The sequence below is a fragment of the Suricata suricatta genome, chromosome 10 (assembly GCF_006229205.1).
Source record: "Suricata suricatta isolate VVHF042 chromosome 10, meerkat_22Aug2017_6uvM2_HiC, whole genome shotgun sequence".
In the NCBI taxonomy this organism is placed as follows: domain Eukaryota; kingdom Metazoa; phylum Chordata; class Mammalia; order Carnivora; family Herpestidae; genus Suricata; species Suricata suricatta.
Window position 1 is genome coordinate 16,310,757 of NC_043709.1, and position 19,569 is coordinate 16,330,325.

The following is a 19,569-nucleotide window of genomic DNA, read 5'->3' on the forward strand; positions in this document are numbered from 1 at the left end:
AGCCCCGAGTTGGTCTCTGTGCTGACAGTGAGTTCAGGGAGACTGCTTCAGATTCTGTGTCTCCCTCTCTCTCTGACCCTCCCCTGTTTGTACTGTCTCTCTCTGTCTCTCAAAAATAAATAACAAACATTAAAAAAAAGAAGGTCTCATCAAACAATTTCCCACAATTAGTCTGTCAAACTGTTACCATATTTTTCTTTTTAAACAAAGTCGGGGGGGGGGGTTGACAGGATTGCCTGAGTGGTTCGGTCAGTTAAGCATCTGACTTGATTTCAGCTCAGGCTGTGATCCCAGGGTCATGGGATTGAGCCCCAAGTTGGGCTCTGTGCTGAGTGTGGCTCCTGCTTAAGATTTTCTCTCTCCTCTCTCTCTCTCTCTCTGTCTCTCCCTCTCTGCCCCTCTCCCCTGCTCGCAGGCTCTCTATCAAATAAAAATAAATTAAATTAAATATTTTAAAAGGGGGGCACACCTTCAGCATAAGAAAACAATAGAAGCATATCTGCTGAAGCGTGACAGATCTGAGTTTAGTGTCTGCCCGTGGTGAGCCCGGCTGCAGGCAGGTTACTTGACTTCCCTGAGCCCTGTGTGCTCTCATTTGTGAGATGGGTTACTGTGAGGTGTAAAGACATCTGATAAGGAGTTGATAAATTTCTTAAAATTAATTAACCTGACTCAATGCAGTGTTGGGCTGATGGTTCATTTCCAGTAGGAGAGTTCCATCATCAACATTTTTTATTTACCCAAGTATTACTTGTGGCATAATAATAATAATAACAATAATAATAATAAACATGTGTTGAGCATTCACTATTGCCACACACTGCACTAATGCATTATGTGCTTTATCCTGATAAATCCTTATTAAAACCTTATGAAATAGACACTTATTTTTTTAATGAGTTTTTTTAAATGTTTATTTATTTTTGAAAGGTGAGGGGAGAGTGGCAGAGAGAGAGGGAGAGAGAGAGAATCCCAAGCAGGCTCCCAGCTCTCAGCGCAGAGCCCTATTCTGGTCTCCATCTCACCAACAGTGAGATCCTGACCTGAACTGAGATCAAGAGTCAGATGCTTAACCAGCCAGGCGCCCCTAGATACTATTGTTATTCAAATCTTAACCCAGCTCAACATCGTGTGGCCTGTGTAATGGAAAAACAAAGGACACAAAACCAGGGTTTAGAAGCTGAGAGCTGCCACTAAGTAGCTATATCTTAACTTTTAGGTGTTTTAATATCTTCCTCTTTAAAGTGGCTTAGGGGGCGCCTGGGTGGCTCAGTTGGTTAAGCCTCCGACTTCAGCTCAGGTCAGATCTCGCATTCGTGGGTTCGAGCCCCACGTCGGGCTCTGTGCTGACAGCTAGCTCAGAGCCTGGAGCCTGCTTTAGATTCTGTGTCTCCCTCTCTCTGCCCCTTCCTGGCTCACGCTCTGTCTCTCTCTCTGTCTCTCAAAAATGAATAAACGTTAAAAAAAAAAAAAAGTTTATTTCCACCCCTTCTTCCTGACCCGAACTCTCCAGGGCAGAATCTTTCGGAGTAGCAGGTAGGCACACGCTCTCCATAAGGCACAGATTCTCTGACTTCAGTGTGCCTCTGAGTCCAGGCAACTTCCTTAGGCCCGACGCCTGACTCAGGAGATCTGGAGTGGGTCCCAGGAACCCACACTTCGGGCACATCCTCGCCGCTGATTCTAGCATAGCCCTCCCAGTATAAGCCCGTTAGTGCACGTCAGCTCACACAGTGTACATCAGCCCTCAGGCCATGCTCAGAGAAGGAGGACTAAGGTATAATATCCCAGTCTGGTGTTTTGGAATTATGCTAACAAATTAGAAACACACTTATCAGCGTAAAATCCCAACATGTCTCAGTGTTGGCAACCCACCTTTGTAGCTTCAGCATTAGCATGAAGCTCAGAAACCGTTTCAGTGAACGTAACATTTCCAGAGATACTGACCTTTCTTAGATGCTGTCTTTCTAGGGGAGTGTGGAATCCGGAATTGAACTCCAAATAACCAGGTGAATCAGCTCAAGCCTCCTGGCTCTTTTGTGTGCTAAGAGGAGTATGTTAGAAGTCTTAAAATATTTGCTGTTGGTAGTGGTGTGAGGCAAAGCCAGATTTTCAAGATAGCCAACATGTTGGCTCTAGTTCAAGCCCAGCAGAAGTGATAGGATTTGGAGATGGAATGCTTACAGAGCATTTTGATTTTTTTGGTGAAAATAAATGAAATAACCATGTATTATCTGTAGACAAACCGGGCTGTTGTCACAGAGTTAATCTGTTTGGTTGAATATACTTGTTAGATGTTGAAGCTGTAGGGTCTTTGGAGTTAGAAACTTTGGCTGGCCCTGGAAAAGAATTTTTAAAGTAAGACCTTCATTGTTTTTAATTATCAGCTCAATTACAGGGAACATGTGAACCCATATGCTTTTACATTCATGCCTAAAAAGAGATGCTGTCTATGCCCTTAGTAAAGTGGGAAATCAGGGGAAATTGTTTCCTCATAATCAAATCTTCACAGTGAAACTCGATAATTTAGAATGACTTTCTAAAACATTAAAGAATCCCATTTAGAGTGAAGGAAAAAGAATTCTAAATCCAAGTCCTGTGGAGCCGTGTTCTTTTTTTTTATGTTTATTTATTTTTGAAGGAGAGAGAGACAGAGTGTGAGTGGGGAAGAGGCAGACAGTGAGGCACACACAAAATCTGAAGCAGATTCCAGGCTCTGAGCTGTTAGCACAGAGCCCAATGTGGGGCTTGAACTCATGAGCCAGAAGATCATGACCTGAGCCAAAGTTGGGTGCTTAACCCATTGAGCCACCCAGGTGCCCCCTGCAGAGCCATGTTCTAACAGGGAGGAGTGTGCATCTGAAGTCATGACTTTCTGATTCCTGTCTCTACACCCACAATCCTGCATCTAAACTGCGGCTTTTCATCACTGTCTTAACAATCGTCATGTCAATGTGTTACCTTACCTTGGTGAAGGGTTCTATTTTGGGGGAATTTACAGGAGGTATAATTGCTTAAAGAGAGTTCTTTAAAACTACAACCCCCTTCGGGGCACCTGGGTGGCTCAGTTGGTTAAAGTGACCAACTTCAGCTCAGGTCATGATCTTACCGCTTGTGGGTTCAAGCCCCTCATCGGGCTCTGTGCTGACAGCTCAGAGCCTGAAGCCTGCTTCAGATTCTGTGTCTCCCTCTCTCTCTCTGCCCTTCCCCCCACTCGCACCCTATCTCTCTCTCAGTCTCTCTCAAAAATGAATAAATGTTAAAAAAAAATTAAAAATAAAACCCTACAGCCCCTTAGCACTATTCTTGTCTATATGGTGTCTGTTTTTCTTGATAATCAATGTAATTTCCTATATCAGTGTTAATCTTCTAAAAGGAAGTAAAAAGAAATGAATGATGGGAGCTCATTTTTATTATTTTATTTTTAAGTGCATACATAGGCTTTGGAGTCAGACAGACCTGGATTCAAGTCTCACCTCTCCTCCTTTTTGCCAATATGACCTTGGGGATATAATTGACATTTCTGAGCTGTGGTTTCTTCATTCATAAAATAGTGTAAAATGGGAGATGATAGTTGCAATGATTAAATGAAATTAATTCTTTACCTGATACCTGGGAATGGGTTTCACTCCCTGGGTGGCTCAGTTTGTTGAGCGTCTGACTTCAGCTCAAGTCATGATCCCCTGGTTCATGGGTTTGAACAGAACATCGGGCTCTGTGCTGACAACTCAGAGCCTGGAGCCTGCTTCAGATTCTGTGTCTCTCTGTGCCTCCTCTGCTCATATTCTCTTTCTCCCTCTCAAAATAAGTAAATAAACATTTTTTAGAAATTTTAGAAACCTGAAGGACAAAATATATTTAGAGATCAGAATTATTCACATTTTAGAAGTTAACATGGGACACACATAGTACATTACGTGTAATTCACAGCAGGGTCTGGGACATTATCTGTAACCAAACACATTGATTTTCTTTAGCAAAACATATAAATGTTAGTATAGTCCTTATAAATACTATAAATAAAGATTATAAATAGCAGTATATCAGTCCAAGTCAAATATGAAACCAAACGAATGTGCACAAACTTACAAGAAACCTATTAAGGACTAAAAAGAACATTCCAGGGGCACCTGGGTGGTTCAGTCGGTTGGGCGTCCGACTTTGGCTCAGGTCATGATCTCCCAGCTGCTGAGTTCGAGCCCCACATCCGGCTCTGTGCTGAAAGATCAGAGCCTGGAGCCTGCTTCAGATTCTGTGTCTCCCTCTCTCCCTGCTCTGTCTCTCTCCTTCATAAATGAAAATTTTTAAAAAGATACATAAAAATAAAAAGAACATTCCATTAGAGCAATCCAGGTTTTGAGGCCCAAGAGATTTGAGCCACTTACCAAGGATTTTGGAATTCTGGACTGTATGAAGAAACATGGACCCGTGTCTAGAATGTAGCAAAACCTTTAAAACATAATTGGAGCTTTTACCAAAACAGTCCTTTGTGTCAGATACCTCATTGAGCCTCTTCCATATTAAGTCATCTACTTAAATCAAAATTGTGTGAGGTTGGTATTATTATTCCCATTTTACAGGTGAGGAAAAAAGGCAACAGAAGTTAGTATCTTGCTTAAGGCCACTCAGCTAAACAGGAGTGGCGCTAGATTTTGGCCTCAGATAGTTTAGCTCTAGGGTCTGCTGTGACCCCGTGTTACACCACGTGTTAGCTCTTGGCCTCTTTCGGAAGTTGGGAAATAGTCCCGTTCTTCTTTCTATGTTGCAGGACCGTAAAAGCATTTTCATATTGATAACGATCTTGCTCAGAGTTAAAGTCCTCTTAACTATGCAACTTACCCTTATTTGTTAACATCTGGCTTCATTTCACCGAGGAGTTGGAATGGCTTGTAAAATATATGCAATCCCAGTGATTATGATGAATAATCAGGGGAATTAGAGCAAAGGAGAAAAGAGAACCACATCAGTGTGACATTGTTTTCACGATTTATAAATAACATAGCCTAGGTTCAGCATGCGTCAATAAAAATTTTGTCTGGTAGATTTTTGCATTTTTTGTTTCCTCAAGTCATCTTGTCTGATTGAAAAAAGAGTGTTTATTATCATATGTCTTCTAACCACGCCAACATCTGTCGTCATTAAATTGCTTCACAGGCTTATTTCAAAAACAAGCTGAAGTTGGCACTTATTGGTCAGAGCCTCTTTGGGCAGGAAGTCTACAGTCACCTCCGCAAAGCGGGCCACCGAGTTGTGGGCGTGTTCACAGTTCCTGACAAGGATGGCAAAACTGACCCGCTGGGTGAGTGTATCTTGGAACAGTTGAATCAGGGACTTGGCACTGACCCAGTCAGTGTGGGCCCCAGCTCAGACCCCTCATGCCTTGTCAGCATTTCTAAAGTTCTACCTCTTTGCCACAGCTCCCAAAGGACCAGACTACCAGCTCAAATAATATTGGCTTAAGTAACATAGAAGTCCATTTCTCAAGTCTGAGTTGGCCATTGGAGCTGTGGTGGCAGCTCTATATCATGATGCAGACTCTTGATATTTGTTGTTTTGTTATTGTCAACACTGGGCTTCCATCTTGTGGTCCAATATAGCTCCTTTAGCCCCAACTGTCCAGTCTGCATTCTAGCAAACAGGAAGGGGGAGATGGGAAGCAGAAGGCAAGCCTGTATCCAGAAGTTGCACATATTATTCCCACTTGTATCCCACTGGCTAAAACTTAGCCACGGGCCAAATCTATTTGTAGGACAGACAGAGAAACATAGATTTTATGCAGGGTGGCTACATGCTCAACTAAAGTAGAAGAATCTTTGCTAAAGATTGAAGGAGGGCAACTAGCATCTCGCCATGTACATGAACTTTAGAAGAATTACAAGCATGTGGCTCTTAAAACTCCTTTCAAAGTATGGCCTGGGAAATTAACTTTCCCTAGTTCTGGCCCTGGGGCCAAGGCCTCCTTTCCATTGGCCATGGCCATTTGGGCTGCTAGCATAATATAGAAAAGAAAACATATCAATCTGACTTGTAGAATAGCCTGGGATGTGGTACAGCATATAGTTAACGGTGTATGTTCTGGAGTCACGCAATTAATCTGACTCTACCACTTACTAGCTGCATGATGTTGGACAAGTTGCTAAAACCCGATAAGCTTAGTTCCACAGCACCCATCTTATACCTGTCTTACGTGGGTTAGATGATATCATGTATATAATGTGCTCAGCCCTGTGCCTCGTTCATGAAGACGGATCAAAATGACAGTGGCTAACTATTCTTGTTATCAGAATAGCCAACTAGAGCAGCCAAAAGGAGCCCTGGGGCAGCACAAATCAATATGGAAAAATCATAGCCGATCTCAGGGTAGTAGATTTTTAAAAGCAAGACTTCCGGGGGTGCCTGGTGGCTCAGTTAGTTAAACATCCGACTCTTGATTTCAGCTCAGGTCATGATCCCACAGTCGTGGGATTGAGCCCTACGTTGGGCTCTGTGCTGACAGCATGGAGCCTGCTTGAGATTCTTTCTTTCTCTCTCTCTGCCCCTCCCCCACTTGTGCTTGCTCTCTCTATCTCAAAATAAGTAAGCTTTAAAAAAATGAAGACGTCTAAGTTTTTTATCTGATTTTTCTTTCCCAATCTAACCTTGTGCAATTTTCTCCCCATTTCACATTTTTTATCATCATTTATATATTTTCCTATTACCTGAAAATGATTTATTTAGAGTTTTCTGAACATTCACATTGTGTGAACATTATGATTACTGCTCTCACATTCTTCCAAGTACACTGATCAAGGCATTGGCTTGATGGCCAGATTCCTTCAGGACTCACTTAAGATTTGGAATTGTGCATGAGGTAGAAAGGAAAAGGAGCCCAAAAATACAGATAAAAAGCTTTTCTTAAAGCTTTAAAAAATTGCCTAACGTGTAGTTGCTTTGTATTGTTGGTAGAAAATAAATATACATACATAATATATGTAAGGTATGTAGTTAGTAAAAATGATATTTTATCATGGGTAAAAATAAGCCAATGCTACGGGCACTTTGGAGGGCCATTACTTTTCCACACAGAAGTAGATGGAGCTGTTCCTTTGGGAAGAGAGAACATTTTCCACAAGAAAGAGCCTCAAATCTTCTCCAGGATAGCAGAACCCTCTCTCTTCCACTAACTTACCTGATTGGTGAATTTGGGGGAAGGAACTAGACAATAGATAAGCCCAGCTCTGATCAAAAACATTCTCTCTTCATCTTTGGGATCTGCTCGTTTGGTGGAGAGAATGTGTTCTCATCTATAGTTTGCTTTGTAATAAAAAAGGCTTCCCTCCAGGAAACAGGCATGGGAAGGGACTCATGGTTTTCCATCTGTGCCAGAGGCTAAGTATGTCTAATCTAAGTGCTGATATAGCAGCACTTGGCTCCAAATCTGAAAAACAAACATTCTTTAAATGGTCATATCAGTATTAAAAGTATAATTTTTAGCCGTGAAATACAAAGCTTTCATTAAAATTTTAAAATGTTCAGGCACCTAGGTGGCTCAGTTGGTTAAGTGTCTGACTCTTGATTTCTGCTCAGGTCATGATCTGATGGTTTGTGAGTTTGAGCCCCGTGTCTGGCAGTAAGTGCGGAGCTTGGTTGGGATTCTCACTCTCTGTGTCCCTCCCACCTCTTGCCTGACCTGTTCTCTCTCTTTCTCTCTCTCTCAAAATAAATAAATAAACTTAAATTTATTTTAATGTTATGGAGCCACAAAATTTTTTTAACTTTATTTATTTTGGGGAAGGGGAGGCAGAGAGAGAGGGAGAGAGAAAATCATAAGCAGGCCCATGCTATCAGCACGGAGCCTGATGTGTGGCTCAATCCCATGAACCATGAGATCATGACCTGAGCTGAAATCGTGAGTCTGATGCTTAATCAACTAAACCACCCAGGCATCCCTAGTCAAAAACTTTTGAGTTTAAATATATTAGGCCTCAAATATGGAGGTAAAAAAATCACATTAGACAGATGGATGGATCATGATAAAATTCTAACAGGTCAAATTCTGGTCACCATCTAAAGTGTTCCTCACCATGTTTTATCCGTCAATGTTTCACGAAGCTGCAAAACTACAATGTGTGAATCCATAGCCATGTAAACTTATGGCCAAATTTTTTTAATGAAAATAATTTTCTCTTTTGTGCTCAGCTTTAGCTGCAGAGAAAGATGGGACCCCCGTGTTCAAGTTCCCAAGATGGAGAGTCAAGGGCAAGACCATAAAGGAGGTGGCAGAGGCCTACAAATCTGTGGGTGCCGAGCTAAACGTGCTCCCCTTCTGCACACAGTTCATCCCCATGGATGTAATTGACAGCCCCAAGTATGGCTCCATTGTCTATCACCCCTCCATCCTTCCCAGGCACAGGGGAGCCTCTGCTATCAACTGGTGAGAATTATTTTAATTACAGAGAAGATGGGCCTGTTTCAATCTTCTATTTTTTACCTAGGGGATCAAGGAACTATTGTGCTTGAGCAGTTGTGAGGCCCTGATTGATTGCTACTATTGCGTGAACTCCCCTAAGATGTAGAAGTACTGCATGGGCTAGATAGCATTTCCCAAGCGCAGTCTATGGAGTATGGCTCCATCGGTTATAACGGAGTAACTGAGCAAACAAAGGGTCCATAGTCAGACAACTTGGGTCCATGAGGGATTTCTTGATCACGGGGCCTCTTAGAACCCATTACAATGTGCTTTAGTGAGAACATTATAATCTCTAAGAGGGAATCTGAGTACACAGTGTTTCCAAACTTATTGGACCATAGAATTGTTTTTGCATAGAGCATCCCAAGTACATGTCAGGAAATGCTGAATTACCTAAAATTATCTGCTTTGTTTTCTGTCTTCTGTTCAACTTTAAGTTTCATGAGGGAAGAGGCTATGGTGTACCATTTTTATTGTTATAGATACACTTTTCTACCTTCTCTCCTTTACCTCTGCATCTCCTTTATATCTCTCAGTGTCAAGGTATTAATTAGGCAGAAAACCGCACTTAGTTTAAACGTAGTGAATAATGCTTCATTGTATTTGGCATGAATTGGTTTTGGTTTCTTTTCTTTTCTTTCTTTTTTTTTTTTTTTGCTCCTATAAATGGTAATGTGTGGTTATCTATGCATTTAAACTTGTCTTTTTTTCTCATTTCACATTTCTTCCACGTGCAGAATCACTGAGTTGATATATGAATGTTTTCAAGTTTTTTAATAAATAATGCCAATTAATTCCTCAATATTTCTGAATAGAGTGAACGATTGATTCATTGACTTAGAACCTGCTCAATTAGTAGCTCTAAGATTTTAAAATTATTTAGGTCATATGCATGGATGATGATGATATTAGTCTGCTCTCATATACTTTTATATGTATTTGCCCACATATTCAGCTTATTAGTTGTATTATAAGCTCTTAGGGCCAACACTTTCTTTTTTTTTAAGCTTACTTATTTATTTTTAGAGAAAAAGCATGCATGCCTGAGTGTGCACATGAATGGGGGAGGGGCAGAGAGGTAGAGAGAATCCCAAACTGGCTCTGTGCTGTCCATGCAGAACCCCACATAGCGCTCCATCCCACAGACTGTGAGATCATGACCTGCGCCAAAATCAAGAGTCAGGTGCCCAACCAAGTGAGCCACCCAGGCGCCCCTGGGGCAAACATTTTCTCTTAGGCTATGCTTTCTAGAGTGTAAAATACAAAGAGTTGAATTAATCAGTCATCTTTTACTATAATTTACATAGACGATCTGGAGCTAATTCTAGCTCTGACACTTATATCTGAATTATACAACCTAAATTAATAATCAGTTCAGCTTTACTGAGTATCCTCTGTTTTATCCTCCTTTATCTTATTCTGCCCAATACAGGGTCAACTATGATGTAGGAATTGGACCCAGGTGGGCAAAACTGCTTGATGTCACAGTAGACGGCTGGCAACTGGCAGTTAATGAGTGGTAGTAATGAATAGACTAGCAGTTATTAGTGTGTATTAACAAGAAAGACTATTGATATAGGAGTGTACAAAATAGCGGTCATTAAGTAGTGCTTTTTATGAGTGCTGAGATCTGGCTTTGCTGTTCATTTCTCGTGGTAGCTTCCCTCACTGTCCACTTTACATTATAAAGATCTTGTACTTTAATATCACCAACTCATCACTTTGTCATGCATTAAACCAACATTTTAAGTTGAAGTTCTTCTTTTCACAGGACTTTAATTATGGGAGATAAGAAAGCTGGGTTTTCTGTTTTCTGGGCTGATGATGGTTTAGACACGGGACCCATCCTTCTTCAGAGGTCATGTGATGTTGAACCCAATGATACAGTGGATACACTTTATAATCGGTTTCTCTTTCCTGAAGGAATCAAAGGCATGGTTAGTATATTTATGCCATCAAGAAGAATTTAGTAAACCTTTAACATTTTAGAAATATTTTTCTTTTATTGAGAATTTTCCCATATTCATTGTTATGAATTATATAAAGCTGGAAAACAAAATTAGATTTTATATTTGCCAATAGGATGGTGTATTTAAGGTGGAAATCGGAATGTTAAAATTTCTTGGTCTGTGAAGTTATCTTGTTCAGAGAGCAACTGATAAAATGGATGAAGTAGCAATGAAATGGCTTCATTTATTTTGCCAAATACTTGAATCTCCAGCCCTGTATATAATGACTAATCATAAAGAAGTATACATAATCTTAAGAAATTTTACTGTGGAAGCTGGACTTCCTTCAAAGTATTTGAAATCGGTCTATGTAACAGGGCGAAACTTAGCATTGCCTAATTTATTCAGATGTGCTCTGGGTAAAAAGATCAAAGCACATGTACCACAACGTAAAAACATATTAGCTTGCAGAAATACTGAAAGATAATTTCAGTGTCATTGAATTTTCTCCGAGTTGGATATAGTAGAAGCAGCCACACAGAGATGGACACTAGGATAATATAAAGCAGCAGCCAAGGAATAAGGAGGAAAGAGAGCAGTGATTTGTTTGTATCATTTAATGATTAAGAGAGCAAGGCATTGGTGTCAGAAAGACAGCAAAATTCTGATACTATCACTTACATGTTGTATGACAATAGGCAAGTCACTTAGCCTTGTCAGCCTTGGTTTCCTTATCCGTAAAGTGTAGATACTGCCTGACTTACAGGGCTGCTATGAAAATTAAGTAGTAGTGTAAAGCACCTGGCACACAGTAGGTACTCAAAAATGATCATGACAGTCAGAATAGTATTGTGTGTGTTCAGTGGCATTTGCTCAAGCCCAGATCGTGTATCTGATGATATTATAGCTAGAAGTGGGTAAATGAATGAGCTACGGACTGGTCCTGTTCTTGGGTCTCTCCATCTACATACTCTTTGGGGGGTTGTGGGGGGTTGGTGAGCAGCTGAGCATGCTGAGAGTGAGGTCTGGGAACTCAAGCTCATGTAGGCCGCCCCATGAAGGAGAGAGACTCAACTCAAGGCAAATGTGAACCTGGCACAAAAGAGAATTCAGGACACATCCCAAAGGCAATCAAACTCATGGGTAGATTTTAACTATTTTTAAACTCCAGGTGTCCTAAGCTAGAAAGTAAGTTGAATTACTTAAATACAACAATGTACCACTTTCTAGAATCATCATGATAAATAGAAATCACTCAACAGTGACTTATTTTACAATTTTATTACCGAAATTCCCACTGGATCATCAAGGGGATGTTGAAATTTGTTGAAACAAGGGAGTCACTTTTAAGAATATAGGCTTGATATTGGCAATTGATAGACTTGGATGCAGATCCTGCTTCTGACACCTATTGGCTACCTCTGCTCTTGAGCTGGCTGCTTCACTTTTCTAGGCCTCGGTTTCCACATCTGTAAAACCAGAATAATAATATCCACCTGTCTGGATTGGAGTGATGTCTGCAAAGGATATTTCACATAACGTAGCTATCATATTGCCTGGCACACAGATGGACCTGATGCAATAGTAGTTATATTCTCATAGTCGGATGCCCTGGACAGAATTATATGTAGCAATTCTGTTTAGCAGAGCTTCAGTTCAACACATGATGCTTTTGCTGACCATTGGGCTCTAACCCAGATAATATTTTTGGCTTTAGGTGGAAGCTGTTCAACTCATAGCTGATGGAAAAGCTCCTCGAATTCCCCAGCCAGAAGAAGGAGCAACATATGAGGGGATCCAGAAAAAGGAAAACGCTGAGGTATATATATATGTCCACTCAATGATACACCTCAACGTTCTTGGCCGTCTACCTTTAAGTAGTTCACAATGTACAATTTCTTGGCCGAAGGGTAGATCTCCAATCCAAGCTGTTCTATCCCACCCAACCCTACTTCCACCGCTGATGGAGAGAAATGTTTCTATTGCCTTTGCCACTCATAGCATTAGGGGATTCAGCTTTGTTCTTTCCTAGATTTCTTGGGATCAGTCTGCTGAAGTTTTGCATAACTGGATCCGAGGTCATGATAAAGTCCCTGGAGCTTGGACAGAGATAAATGGACAGGTAAGTTCTAGGGACCCGTGTGTGTGTGTGTGTGTGTGTGTGTGTGTGTGTGTGTGTGTGCATGCACCTTTTACAAAGGTATTACACATAAGTCCTCTGGTTATTTCCTTGGTCATGAAGAGGGTCTGTGATTCTAGGTATATGTGACCAGCTAGATGAAAACACCCCCATCTTTACTGTGTATTGAGCATTTTTCGGGAAACAGATGCTAGGCACAGCCTCTGCTCTCACGAAGCCTGCAGTTTTATGGAGAAAGCAGAGAAGTGAATAAGCACTCACAAGGCAGTAAGACAAATGCTATCTTTGAGGCCCCACTCAGATGCAGTAGGAAAGGCTTCCTAGAAAAACGAACCCATTTGTTTGCCCTTCAAGAGGAGGTCAGCATGTAGAAAAGGAGAGAAAGAGGTGAAGACCCAGAGATGGGAGAGTGTGTTACCCAGTCCAGGAGTCCTGAAGAGCCTCAGGTGTGAGGAGCAGGTGTGGGAGGTGTGGGGACAGGTGGCCATAGCGGATGGGGGTGGGCAGGGGAGGAGCAGGAAGGGCCTTATCCCTCGGGAATCTCAACCCAGTTTGGCTCTCAGGTTTCAGCTCTCCTTGGGAGTTCCCTGACTTCACAGGCCCATGCTGGCCAGGTTGGGGGTCCCTCCTCCTGGCCCAGCAACCCCCTGCCTGCCTCTCACACAGCATGTTATATATTGTCAGGGCCTCTTTATTTATCAATCCCCCCACCCCCACCCCTACTACCATGTACGGCGTGGAGCAAGGACTTCATATTATTGTCTTGATAATCTCTGCACTTAAGCAGGATTCTTACTACATATACGTGGGATCAAGAAGGACCAAGGGAGGGAGTTTAGTGCAGTGGTTAACTGAGTGGGAACCGAAGCCAGAATGTTTCTGTTAAAATTCTGTCTGCCGTTGTTTGCTGAGTAATCTCAGGCAGGTTACCTGATCAGTGGGGCTTTGGGTTCCTTGCTGCAAATGGGACTGATCATCGTGCCTCTTTGGGGCACCTGGGTGGCTCAGTCAGTTAAGCATCTAACTCTCGATTTTGCCTCAGGTCGTGATCTCATGGTTCAGGGGATCGAGCCCTACATGGGGCTCCACACTAACAGTGTAGAATCTACTTGGGATTCTCTCTCCCTCTCTCTGCACCTCGCCTGCGCATGCACCCATACTGTCTCTCAAAATAAGTAAATAAACTTAAAAAATAATAATAGTGTCTCTTTTATTGGCTATAGGTCATTGTGATAATTAGGTGAGATAATACATGTTAATTCCTGTAAGTATATCTTGGCATAGGTATTCAATAAGTGTTAACTATTATAATGTTCAATAAACAATAGCTAATAGTCATAGAGTTACAATCACAAATCCATAGCATCGCATTTTCTTGGTCACAGTCTGGATTCAGTCCTCTTTCCATGAACTGACCCACAGAGCACCCTGCGCTTCCCATCAGTAATCACACTGGACCGAAATCGTCTGGTTGCTACCTGCTTCTGCCCTCATGGACTCACTTCCACCACCACCTGCCTCCCCTTTGAAAAGCCCTACCTTCAAGCCGTGAGGTCTGCAAGACCTTTTTGTCTCACTTACCTTTGTATCTGTGTGAAGAACTAATACGTGTCATCTGGGTGTGAGGCAGTCTTGAAACTCTTTGATCATACATTCACAGACTCTTGCTTGCTGTCATTTCCACGGATGCTTGATATGGTCTCCCACATTGGGGTGTTCCGATTTTATCATAGATGATGATTCCAACGGGAGCTTTTCTGTAGGGAGTGCTGTCTGCACACACCACCGTTTGTAGGCGTGACTCCCTCATTTCACACGGGTTTGGTCTCTTTATTAGATGGTCACACTGTATGCCTCCTCGCTGCTGAAAAGCTCCGTGCCTCCCGGAAAACCACTGGAGATTAAAGGTGCCACGAAGCCTGGTCTTGTTACCAAAAACGGACTTGTTCTTTTTGGTAATGATGGAAAAGCAGTGAGTGTTCAATATGGTCACCTATAAAGTAACAGTTCTGGTTTCCTTCTATAACCCAAGCTACTAAGGGAATATCTTTTGCAAGGTAATCCAGCTTTGCAGTGGGACATGGGAGGCTCAAGGTACCTGTGTCCTCTTTCTGTCCAGGGGACGAGCTGGCTCTGTGTGCCTGGATGGAACAAGTCTCCCCAGGATGAGCCTCAAGGACCTGGGCAGTCAGCTTGGGGGTACAGCAGAAAGAATGGAATGTAGTCAGGAAAACAGGATGTGAATCCCTGCTCTGCCACTTACTGGTCTTGGGGAGGATGCCTCTCCCCTCCGGGTCTTTGTTTCCTCATCTGGAAAACAGAGAGTAGTCCTATCTGTCTGCTTCCCTGCTGGAGTCCCGGAGGCTGAATGCGATGGAGGGGGTCCTCTTCAGCTGCTCCTTGCCTTGGCCTCCCACGCAGGCACCCACCCTCACTGCTGTGATGGAAGCATGGGCTCTCAGCCCCAGTGGGCTCTTCGAAGAAAGCAAAGGGGAAGTTGCAGCTTACAGATATATTCTGGTGGCTTGCAGGGTCGATCAGTTATTAAGGTTGTAGGCTTGAGGGTCCACCTGCTGCTCAGCTGTAATCCCAGCTGTGTGGCATTGGGCAAATTACTTACCCTCACTGAGTCTCCATTTCCTCATCAGTGAAGGGGGGGTAATAATGCCACCTGCCTCCATCAGGATTTATGAGATGAAAATAAGATACATACATGAATACATAGCACTACGCCTGCTGCAGAGTAAGTTTTCTGATGATGGGGAGGAGGGGGAGGAGGAAGAAGAGGAGTTTTCGTAGGTTTTAGTCTATGTACATCCAAATGCCTCATTTTGAGGAGCTTATTATCCATTTTGAGATGTATCTACCCCTAGACTTAACTTTCTCCTTTCTGCTGCCTTTATTAAAATACTACTTCAGTCCTTTTACAAATAATGGTGAGTGCTTGCTATCCATATTTTTGTATTTGCCAAATAAGCTGCCCCTTGTATTTGCATGATATACGACACTTTTTCCCCTACCAACCTCACTTTTGAATTGTCCTAATTTTCAATCCTTCTGTGTGTTTTGTTGCAACGTTGTAGCTGGTGGTGAGGAATTTGCAGTTTGAAGATGGAAGAATGATTCCTGCCTCTCAGTACTTTTCAGCTGGTGAGACATCAGTGGTAGAACTTACAGCCGAAGAGGTGAAGGTGGCAGGGACCATCAAGGTGAACATGTGATGTCCTTAATGTTACTCTTACCTTGGAAAACTGAAGCATTTTTGCAACTGTACCGTTCGTCTTCAGAGCAGTGAGGATGGAACTTTATTTCCTCTTTTTTGTATTAGCCATAGTAGGAATCAACTCCAAAATGTATACGCAGAGTTCTTTCTCACTCACAAAATAATCCCAGATGGTTCTAGGTTGATGGGGGGGATTAGGGGTGAAGCTGGAATGGGAGGATTAGGGGTGGAGTCATTCAGGGACCCAGGCTATGCTATCTTCAAGGTCACCCTTGGAGGTCATCTACATTCTAGGCAGCCAAGAAGGGCAAAAGAGCACAGAATTGTGTGAAGGAGGTTTTTCCGGGGTCAAGACTGGGTGTCAAGTTCACTTCCGCTCAAACTCATTGGCTAGAAGTCAGTCACATGGCTACATCTGACTTGAAGAGATGCTAAAAAATGTAATCAGTCCATGTATCTAAGATTTAAAAAAAAAAAGTAGGTTTGGTAGTGAGCTGGCCATTCTCTGCCACTGTGTTCTTCATGGCACACCCTTCATAAAAAGTACCCTTGCTGTATAGGTCATCTGGGCTGGAATTTTAAGCAACGTTCCTGTTATTGAAGACTCGACAGACTTCTTTAAATCTGGAGCAAGCTCAATGGATGTTCTCAGGTAAAACTATCACCCCATTAACTCACACCCTTCTCCTGGGGATTCTGACTTTGACTTTGAAAATCAAGTCCAATCCTTTGTTCTGGGTGTTACCACTCTGCCATTATTCTATTTCTCTTTTCTTCATCTTTTTTGGATTGTTTGTTTTTATGGCCAAACACATCTCTTTGTTCCTTTCTCGTTGTTGCTAGCCAGGAGTTGTTTTTGTATCTCCTACAGATCTAGAAAACCAGTGCTTCTAATTGTTTGTTTCTTTTTAAAATTTGTCCTCATATTTCTTAGCTAATTTTCCCTCCAATACAACATTGGAGTTGGGAAGCTCTGGATGAGATTTTTATAAATGTTTATTTATTTTTGAGAGAGGAGAGATAGAGTGTGAGCAGGGGAGAAGCAGAAGGAGAGAGAGACACAAAATCTGAAGTAGGCTCCAGGCTCTGTCAGCACAGAGCCCAATTTCAGAGCCCAATCTCAGAGCCCGATGCAAGACTCGAACCCACGAACCATGAGATCATGATCTGAGCTAAAGTTGGATCCTTAACCAACTGAGCCACGCAGGTGCCCCTCAAAAATTATCTTGATTCAGCTTAGTACCAATACTAACCACATAATAAAACAAATGTTTGTTTCATTCTTTTACATGATCTAGAGAAAATATTATACAATGACTTTTGTTTCATAATCTTTACAGTTAGGGACTTTCCTTTGTTTCTTACTGAGTACCTTTGAAAGGAAAGGAACTGATTTTATGTATGTATTTTATGTATGATTTTATGCAACTAGGTAAAATGTTTTTACCTTGGTTTCTTTTATCATTAGCCACGTGCAAAGTTAAAGACAAAAGAATATCCACTGTCCTTCAAGACAGCTTTTTAGGGGCTCCTGGGTGGCTCAGTTGGTTAAACCTCTGACTCTTGGTTTAAGCTCAGGTCATGATCTTGCAGCTTGTGAGATTGAGCCCTGCATTGGGCTCTGTGGGGACAACATGGAGTCCGCTTGGGATCTCTCTCTTTCTCCCTCTCTGCCCCTCCCCTGCTCATGCATACACACATGCACGTGCATTTTCTATCTCTCAAAGTAAATAAATAAGCATTAAAACATTTTTTAGAGTGCAGCTTTTTAACTTTATTCTCCAGTCTTATCAATTTCTCTAATTATCATAGAAGATCTTATAGGCTGTAAATAGGCACATGACATGTCTTATCTCAAAGTGACTTATAATGTAATGACATAGTCCCCATAAACTCTCTTAAAAATGTAAGTAATGTGAGCTGGTTCCTACCTGAAGGCTGGTTGAAGAGATCAGACAGAAGTGCGGTGGGCTTCAGCTACAGAATGAAGATGTCTATATGGCCACCAAGTTTGAAGACTTCGTTCAGAAAGTTGTGAGGAAACTGAGAGGAGAAGAATCGGAAGCAGAGCTAGTGGTGGACTACGTAAGCTTTCCCATGCTGCTGGAAATCTAAATCGTTAAGACCCATACACTATAAAGGAATGTGGTGCCTTTTGTCCATTTGTTTTGACATTTATGACCTTTTAAAACAGGTACTTTAATGAGTTATAATTTAGACACTATTACATTTACCCTTTTAAAATGTACGGTTAAGAGGCCCCTGGATGGCTCAGTCAGTTAAGTGTCTGGCTCTTGACCATGATCTCCCATCATGACCTTGTGGTCACAGGACGGAGCCCTACATCAAGCCCCAAGTCAGGCTCCAAATTGCACGTGGAGGCTGCTTGGGATTCTCTCTCGTGTACCCTCTGCTCCTCACCCACTTGCACACTCACTTTCTCTGTCAAAATAAACATTTGAAAAAAATTAAAATGTACAGGTCAGTAGTTGTTTTGCTTTTTAGAGAAAGAGAGAGAGAGCGAGCATGTGCAGGGGAGAGGAGCAGAGGGAGAAAGAAGCTTTTCTTCCCAGTGTGAGGCTCAGTCCCATGATGCTGGGGTCATGACTTGGGCCAAAATCAAGAGTCAGCTGCTCAACCCACTGAGCCACCCGGGTGCCCCCAGTTCAGTGATTTTAAGTATTTTCACAGAGTTGTGCAACCATCACCCCTACCTAATTATGGAACTTTAAAAAAATTATACCCATTTATTTATTTTTTTTATTTTAGCAAGCTACAAAATATTAATATGCACTGAATGCAAACACATTACATATCTTAGTTCCAAGGAGTTTTCACCTGTGAAAGGCTAGGCTTTTAGAGAAAACCATGTGTTAACTGAAATGGTTTTAGTGCCCCTACTCTCTACCAGTTCTCTTTCCTGAGTCTTTTTTTTTTTAATTTACATCCAAGTTAGTTAACATATAGTGTGATAATGATTTTAGGAATAGAAATTAGTGATTCATCACTTACATATAACACCCAGGGCTGATCCCAACAAGTGTCCTCCTCAATGCCCCTCTCCCATTTAGCCCATTCCCCCACCCAATACCCCTCCAGCAACCTTCTGTTTGTTCTCTGTATTTAAGAGTCTCTTATGGTTTGTCTCTTGTATTTTAGCTTATATTTGCTTCCCTTCCCCTGTGTTCATCTGTTTTGTTTCTTAAAGTTCACATGAGTGAAGTCATATAATATTTGTCTTTCTCGGACTGATTTCACTTAGCATAATACACTCCAGTTCTATCCATGTTGTTGTAAATAGCAAGACATCATTCTTTCTCATTGTCAAATAATATTCCATTGTGTATATATACCACATCTTTTTTTATCCATTTATCAGATGGTGGCCAGTTGGGCTCTTTCCATACTTTGGCTTTTGTTGATACTGCTGCTATAAACATTGGGGCGCATGTGCCCCTTTGAAACAGCCCACCTGTATCCTTTGGATAAATACATAGCAGTGCAGTTGCTGGGTCATAGGGTAGCTCTATTTCTAATGTTTTGAGGAACCCCCATACTATCTTCCAGAATGGCTGCACCAGTTTGCATTCCCACCAGCAATGCAAAAGGGTTTCTCTTTCTCTGCATCCTCACCAATATCTGTGCTATTGCCTGAGTTAATTTCATTTTAGCCATTCTGACAGGTGTGAGGTGGTATCTTATTGTGGTTTTGATTTGTATTTCCCTGATGACTAGTGATGTTGAGCATTTTTTCATGTATCTGTTAGCCATCTGGATGTCTTCTTTGGGAAAATGTCTATTTATGTCT

At 41.9% G+C, this 19,569-nt stretch overlaps 1 protein-coding gene across 1 annotated transcript in view; it reads left to right on the forward strand.

Moving 5' to 3' along the window:
- ALDH1L2 (aldehyde dehydrogenase 1 family member L2) overlaps positions 1-19,569 on the forward strand; it is a 60,799-nt gene that overhangs the window by 4,457 nt on the left and 36,773 nt on the right. The window contains 9 exon segments of the mRNA XM_029953845.1: positions 5,155-5,299; positions 8,179-8,413; positions 10,221-10,386; positions 12,116-12,217; positions 12,431-12,520; positions 14,376-14,510; positions 15,622-15,747; positions 16,322-16,413; positions 17,699-17,846. Coding sequence (XP_029809705.1) covers positions 5,155-5,299; positions 8,179-8,413; positions 10,221-10,386; positions 12,116-12,217; positions 12,431-12,520; positions 14,376-14,510; positions 15,622-15,747; positions 16,322-16,413; positions 17,699-17,846 — 1,239 coding nt within the window.